Source organism: Papilio xuthus, unplaced genomic scaffold (assembly GCF_000836235.2).
Source record: "Papilio xuthus unplaced genomic scaffold, Pxut_1.1 DF829673.1, whole genome shotgun sequence".
NCBI lineage: Eukaryota > Metazoa > Arthropoda > Insecta > Lepidoptera > Papilionidae > Papilio > Papilio xuthus.
Genome location: NW_013528976.1, coordinates 133,430 through 141,178, shown reverse-complemented (window position 1 = coordinate 141,178; position 7,749 = coordinate 133,430). Strand labels below are relative to the sequence as shown.

General features: G+C 36.1%; 1 protein-coding gene across 1 annotated transcript in view; it reads left to right on the top strand.

Annotated features, from left to right (window-relative positions):
• Positions 1-7,749, top strand: part of PAPLA1 (Phosphatidic Acid Phospholipase A1) — a 70,812-nt gene that overhangs the window by 61,389 nt on the left and 1,674 nt on the right. Inside the window, exons 6-16 of the mRNA XM_013307051.1 lie at positions 410-485; positions 1,213-1,356; positions 1,985-2,113; positions 2,628-2,778; positions 3,874-3,959; positions 5,109-5,267; positions 5,757-5,906; positions 6,015-6,135; positions 6,614-6,722; positions 7,354-7,439; positions 7,676-7,680. Coding sequence (XP_013162505.1) covers positions 410-485; positions 1,213-1,356; positions 1,985-2,113; positions 2,628-2,778; positions 3,874-3,959; positions 5,109-5,267; positions 5,757-5,906; positions 6,015-6,135; positions 6,614-6,722; positions 7,354-7,439; positions 7,676-7,680 — 1,216 coding nt within the window. The remainder of the gene's footprint in view (positions 1-409; positions 486-1,212; positions 1,357-1,984; positions 2,114-2,627; positions 2,779-3,873; positions 3,960-5,108; positions 5,268-5,756; positions 5,907-6,014; positions 6,136-6,613; positions 6,723-7,353; positions 7,440-7,675; positions 7,681-7,749) is intronic.

Below are 7,749 nucleotides of genomic sequence, written 5' to 3'. Positions count from 1 at the left end.
TATTCTTCACCTGAGTGTTTTAGGGGATCTCTCATAGATCTCTATAAATTGTTATGTGGTTACCTATGTAGCATTCATTGCGTTATATTTGGCTCGTTCACGTACCGACACGTGTTGCCGGTCCAAAGGTCTGACATCGACTGACACTCCCTCTCTCCGGCATGGCAATTATGACGTGTCCGCTCATGACAAACAACACTACGTTTATGCATACAGCCTGGAAGTGACAGTTTTTTTGATCCGTTTTAAATTAGTTTATTAATGTTACGTGTCACTTAATTCTTAACCGCAACCGAAAAATGACGAAAATCAAATAGGAACAAAATGATATATCTTATAGCCAGTCTATCTATAAAGATCAGTGCATATCAAGTTTTTTTAACTTATATTTATTGTTTTTATCTTACAGATGCAGTTGGTTCTACAAAGGTACCACCGATGCGAGATATGTACCTTATTCAGAGGTCGTGGCTGAGAAACTAGAGGTAAGATATTTGATAGCTGTACCCCGCGACTCAGTCTGCACGGAATTAAAAAAATAACTTAATAGGCTATGTGTTGTTCCAGACTATGTTCTACATCTATAGCAAATTTCATCAAGATCCGTTGGACTGTTCTGGAGATATCTTCAAACTAACATTGTCCCGCACCAGACGCACCGGATTTTAGTTTGCTTTTTATGTCAAAGCACTGCGTCCAATCGCGTCCACATTATGACAAAGTCAATCCGTTTAATCTGCAGTCCAATCTTGTGTCCAATGGATGTGTACCTTTAAAGAATCTATTTTTATATCATAACATGGCAAACGAGCGACAATCTGAAATCGCTGAAATAGCGAAGCGACTTGCTTATAGACATACGTAATTGCATATGCGTTGCCTACTTTTAATCAACGGAGGAGAGGATGCACAGAAAGATAATATTTCCCTTTCTATGCATCCTCTCATCCGGAAAATTCACTTCCACTTCCCATCCTTTATTTATAAGAAAAAGGTTGGGAAGGGAAAGAGGAGTAAAATTAGGCCTCCGGGACACACACTTATCTGACTGTAGTTGGAATTGCTTCCACTTGAGTCTTGTCTTCTGTGTGCTCGTATTGCAGGCGAGGACAATTCCTGCGATGTTAAAGCTCGCTCTATCACTGTTATTTTTCTAGTTAGTTATAATTCTAGTTAGTTAAATCTAATTCGAGTAATCTTTTTTATCTACAGGAGGAATACAAGCATGGTATCCTAACTGGTGAATGGCATAGGAGATTAATCCTGCCTAATGGTGAGCTGGTGGTGATGCACGGACCTGGTGTAATGGTCCACTTCCTGCAGACCAACGCAGCTGATGCCTTCAGCTCTTCGTCTGTGAGTATAAAGATTTAGATGGCTTAGATGGCAAAGGGGGTTTAGTAGCAAGGGGGGTTTAACCGCAATTTGCCGAAAGTAAGCTCCTGGGTTCGAATCCCGTTATGTACCAATGTGTTTTTATATATATATATATATATATAATACATTTATCGTATGTTGTTACGGTGAAGGAAGACATCGTGATGCTGCACATATCTGAGAAAGTCAAATGTGTGAAGTCTTGCACTGGACCAGCATTCACTATCACATACTCTCACTTAGAGTAGACTACCCTCAGTGAACTGGTGACGATGACGTTCTTTACTTATGAGTTTTTTTTATTAATTTATTTCATAAGGTGGCAAACGTGCAGCCACTTTAATTCGCCAAAATAGCGAAGCGACTAATATCCATAGACATCCTCAATTGTAGTTGCCTTGCCTACCTTTATTCGACAGAGGAGGGGATGCAAAGAAAGAGAATGTTCCATCTTTGCGTCCTTTCCTTGGTCAAATACACTTCCTCGTCCCATCTTTTCCCGAGTGTAATTTTGGGCAATCAAATTGCTTTAATAGCTAATTTGTTCGAAGTTTTCACATCCCGATGCTATCCCATCCTTAATCCTCATTCATCCCTTTTCTTCCAGCGTCTATCTGATAGGAAGAGGGTGTTCCGTTCTCCTTCAACAAATTATATAAACCCATGTCAGATAGGTCGTAACGACCATCTGGTATTATTTGTACACGGCGTGGGCCAGAACCGGTATGCCAATAATGTTAGAATCTTCTTACTAATATTATCGCGAATGTATGGATGGATGGATGTTAGAATGTACCTCTTAAGGCTGTATGGATCTTGATGAAATTTGGTATAGATGTAGAACATAGTCTGGAAGAACACATAGGTTACTGATTACGTTAATACTCTGTGCAATAGATGTCGCGGGCAACAGCTAGTTTAAATTAATAAATTTGGACTGACTGTATGTATGGTATATCGAGAAATATATATCGTATTTTATTTGTTTGTCTGTCTGTTCGGAAGTTTGTGTATGTTCCGTGTTATCTCGGGAACGTGTGGATAGATTTTGTGACAGTGTCATCTTGGCACGTCGCTAACAAGAGTTTTGTTATACCAGACGTGCCAACTGAAGCGCCTGACAATTTATAATAGTTAATCAGTAATTAAACGAAATAACTATTGTTGTAGACTGAACGCAGCGAGAAGGAAGTCGGAAAAGATTTTCATCGAAATGGGTAATATATTATTATATTTCTATCTCTATCTAGCAAACGACAACTCGACCTCGTGTTGTACGGAGGGGGGTGGCGGAGAGCGAGATAGAAGATACGGAGCCGGGACACGTGGATCATTTGCTGTTGCTATGTCATGGCGTCGGATCCGCGTGTGATATGAGGTTTCGTCCTGTAGAAGAAGTCGGTAAGATTTTGAACCTTATCTACTTAAAAATAAGGGTTGTTTTTTTTAAATAATTTAAATTTCTGCTCAATGAATTTGATGTCAAGAACTTAGTAAGGCAAGTCATTTTCAATTTTATAAGCTTTGAAGTAAGGTCTAGTTTTTTTCAATCTTATGACATAAAGTTAAGGTCTAGTTTTCAATGAAATTTGATTTTAATTTTTGTCTAATGTACCAGGGTATAAGGAATTGTTTGCAGTATTGGATTTCTTAAAACAATTATCGATGTTTAATTTTGTTAACTATCGTTATAGTCGAGGAGTCAGTAAGATAATTGAATTTTAATCTTATTTCATAGGATTAAGGTCTAGATTTCATTGAAATTTATTTCATGTCTAAAATATATGTTAAGACAATCGATTTTCAATCTTAATTAAATCGTTTTAAGGTCGAGTCTTTATTCAAGTTTATTTTATTATCTGTGTAAATAAATTGAAATTTGACAATTGACAATTTTTAATTTTTTAAATTAAATTAAGAGTTAAGAAGTTAGTGTAAATCGATTTTCAATCTTATTTGCTTAGGATTAAGGTCAAGTTTTCGTTGATTTTATTTTATTTTTCCGTCTAAAGTACTAGGGTATTATAAATTAATTATCGATTTTTTATTATATGAATTAAATTAAAAGTCAAAAAAGAAAGAAAAGATTTTTCAATTCAATGAAATTTTATTTTAATTTTTTCTTTCTAATGTACCAGGGTATAAGAAATTTTTTGGAGTATTAATACTAAGATTTGTTAATCGATTTTCAATCTTATAAACAAGGTATTAAGGTCTAGTTTACATTGAAATTTATTTAATTTTCTATATAATTTACTAGTATATAATGAATTGTTAGAAGTTCCTTTGTTACGATATTAACGATTTTGAATCTTACTGACTAAACAGTAAGGTCTAGTTTTTATAGCAATTGATTTTATTTTTCCGTCTAAAGTACTAGGGTATAAGAAGTTATAAGAAGTATTGGAACTAAGACAATTGTTAATTGATTTTCAATCTTATGTTCTTTAATATAAGGTGTTGTTTGAATTGGATATTAACAATTTAATTCCATAGTTGACGACTTCCGAGCGACGAGTCTGCAATTGATTCAGTCCCATTATAAAAACTCTTACGAAAATGGAATAGTCGGCAGAATAGAGGTGAGTTGTAACTAGCTATCGCACGTGACTGTCCGCGCGTATAAAAAAAAACTTGTTAAGTAGTCTATGTGTTCTTCCAGACTATGTTCTACATCTATGACAAATTTCATCAAGATCTATACAGCTGTTCTGGAGATACCTTCTTACATACATCTAAACATTCGCATTTATAATATTAGTAAGAAGTTTAAGAAAAGTAAAAGGTTTAGCTTTTCAAACTATGTTATTTATATCATAATTGCTAATATTTAGATGTATGGATGGATGATTGTAGGTATCTCCAGAACAGATGCATGGACATACTTTGACAGTGGTAGAGCCCGCTTTAACATGTTCGCACGAATTGTCCTCGCTCAGTGAAATACCACGACCACACAGAAGACAGGCGTCAAGTGGAAGTAATTCCGCGTACAGTCTGATGAGTGTGCGTCCCGGAGGCCTCTTTTAGTCTTCTTTTCCTTCCCACCCTTTTTCTTATAAGGATAGGATGGGAAGTGGAAGTGGACTTTCCGGATGAGATGCATGGGAAGGGAAAATATTTTCTTTCTGTGCATCCCCTCCTCCGTCGATTAAAGGTAGGCAACACATATGCAATTGCGTATGTCTATGGGCAACGGTCATTTCTGGTGGCTGCTCGCTCGTTTGCCACCTTATGTTATAAAAAAATCTTGATGAAATTTGTCATACATATAGAACATAGTCTGGAAGAACACATAGACTACTAAGTTTTTTTAACACCCCGCGGACGAAGTCGTGAAAGACGCCTATACAAGTAAAGCGTCAATAGCCTAATGGTTAAGGGATTTCCGATCACGAAGTCGGGGGTTCGAATCCCGCAATTCTACTATTGTCGTAAGCCATATCCTAGCTCAAGCATAGAGCTTAGTTGGAATGGTACAAGAAATATTAGTGAGTTAACAAAAATCTACTAATTTTATTATGAAAAATAAATTATCGTATTCCACAGTTTTAGACATTATGACTTTGAATCATTTGACGCAAGCGCACTTTGGTAACAAAGTCTTGCATCAGATGTAGTGAGGGGACATAAACGTTGATATTTTAATAAGACTAGCGTTGTGATACACCGGCACTGTCGGATTTCCTTCATAACTCACGATGTTTTATTAGATTTTATGTACTTTCCAGGTTCTACCAATATCTTGGCATTCGACGTTACATTCCGGGGAGAATGGTGTTGATAAAAGATTAGCTCAGGTCACACTTGATAGCATTCCCAGGCTTAGGAATTTCACTAATGATACTGTATTGGATGTACTGTTCTATACAAGTCCTGTTTATTGTCAGGTAAGAGATATTTAAAGTCGTATGTTGTAGGTCGATTGTGAACTTTGTCAGTTTGAAGTCGGTCTAATCAGTAATTGTTAGTAACTGACTGATACAATTATGTTTAAACATAGCTCAAATGTAACGAACTTTAATTTGCGTTTGCGATTCGTCTCAGAATCTACCCTAAGTGAGACTATGTAAAAATGAATGCTGGTCCAGTGCAAGACTTTACACATTTGACTTCTCAGATATGTGCATCACGATGTTTTCCTACACAGTAACAACATCTGATATATGTATATATGTAAAAACACATTGGTACATGCCGGAATTTTAACCCAGGACCTGCTGACAAGTCAACAGCTTAACCCTTGAGCCACCGACGATCTACCACAGATAAAAAAGAATTAATAAGCATATTATAGTAACAATTTTTTTTTAAATGTACAGATAATCACGTCAAGTTTTCAAAGTTTTAAATATAATATTGACATATTTCTATTACAGACAATAGTTGATACGGTGTGCAAGGAACTGAATCGTATATACAGCCTTTTTAAATCCAGAAACCCAACTTTTACTGGAGGAGTGTCATTGGGAGGTCATTCTTTAGGCAGTGTCATACTTTACGATCTTCTATGTCATCAAAAACCATTGGTAAGTAATCATAATCATAGTATTTTACAATTAATAGTTTAATTTAGTTACTAGTTTATAAAAGACATTTTGGATATGCTTGTAATACATTTCTTGTTTTATTTCAAGGATCATACGTGTTCAGATAAGAAATACGTCAATGGAACAGCCGGTACAGGACAACCTACTGTCAAATATCCGATATTAGAGTTCAAACCAGATGCATTGTATGCACTCGGCAGTCCTATTGGTAAGTCAAGACATTTTTTACAGTGGTAGAGCCCGCTTTAACATCTTCGCACGATTTAGCCTCATCACCAGTCCCCCTCAGCTTAATGAAGGGCCCCCAATCAGCTCTAAAGTTGTCGGTGCCGACACCGGACAAAACTAGAGAATTTAGTCGTTTTTATATTAAGAATGTATGTTGAAGGTCGTTAGAGAACCATTTTGTGTAAAGTATTCAATGATATAGTGCAACAGTCGAATTAAAGCGTCAATAGCCTAATGGTTAACGGTACGGATTTCTGATCAGGAGGTCGGGTGTTCGAATCCCGTCATTCGACTATTGTTATATCTCAGCACAAGCATAGAGCTAAGTTGGAATGGTACAAGAAATATTAGTAAATTAAAAAAAATCTGCTTATAATTTAAAAAAATCTTAGACTTGACAATTGCATTAAAAACTTCGTTTTTTAACTATTCTTATGTATTTTTTTTAATCTTTTCAGCAATTTTCGAATGTATTCGAGGCGTAGAATTACTAGGTTCCGGTTTCTGTTTGCCGACATGCAAGAAGTTCTTTAATATATTCCATCCTTATGATCCAATTGCTTACAGGTGAGTTACTTATATTCTAGACCGACTGAAAATTGACCAAATTTTTACACTATCAGTGACATAGTCTGTTTAAAAATTGATTAAATTAAGTACTTTTTATATCATAAAGTGGCAAACGAGCGAGCGGCCACTTGATATCGCTGAAATAGCGAAGTGACCGTTACCCATAGACATACGTAATTGCATATGCGTTGTCTACCTTTAATTGACGGAGGAGAGGATGCACACAAAGATAATATTTTCCCCCTCCATGCATCTCATTCGGAAAGTCCACTTCCACTTCCCATCCAAGAGGATGAAAATTAGGCCTACAGGACGAACTTGAACTTATATTCCAGACCGATTGATAATTGTCGAATTTTATACACTATCAGTGACATAATTTGTTCATTTTTATGTCGATTATGTTTATTTTCATCTGTTTATAATTTCCCTAGTGATATTGTAGCGTAGGTAGGCCTCTCGCACGATGGACCGATGACCTGGTGAAGGTTGCGGGAGTGCACTGGGTGCAGCCGGCACAGGACCGGCTATTGTGGCAATCGATGGGGGAGGCCTACGTCCAGCATTGGACAAGTTTAGGCTGGTGATGATGATGATTGTAAAACAATTTGCTAATATTTAATTTCAGAATTGAACCTCTTATAAATTCACAACTGCGTAATGTGAAACCTTTCCAAATACCGCACCATAAGGGAAGGAAAAGAATGCATTTGGGTAAGTTGATAGTTGTATGGATGGATGTAAGAAGGTAGTCAGAACGGTTGTATGGATCTCGATGAAATTTGTCAAACATAGTCTGGAAGAACACATATACTTAAGTTTTTTAATTCCTCACAGATGGAGTCGTGAGCGATAGCTAGTCTTAAAACAAAATTGAAATATTTTTTTTTATCCATTAAGGCTTGTCAGTCGATTTTTTTGGTTTTTAAACTTCAGACTTCTTTATAAATAATTATGTCACCAACTGACAATGTTAATTTTCTATAGATTTATTTTGTCAATATTTGAGTGTTGTAAATCGTAT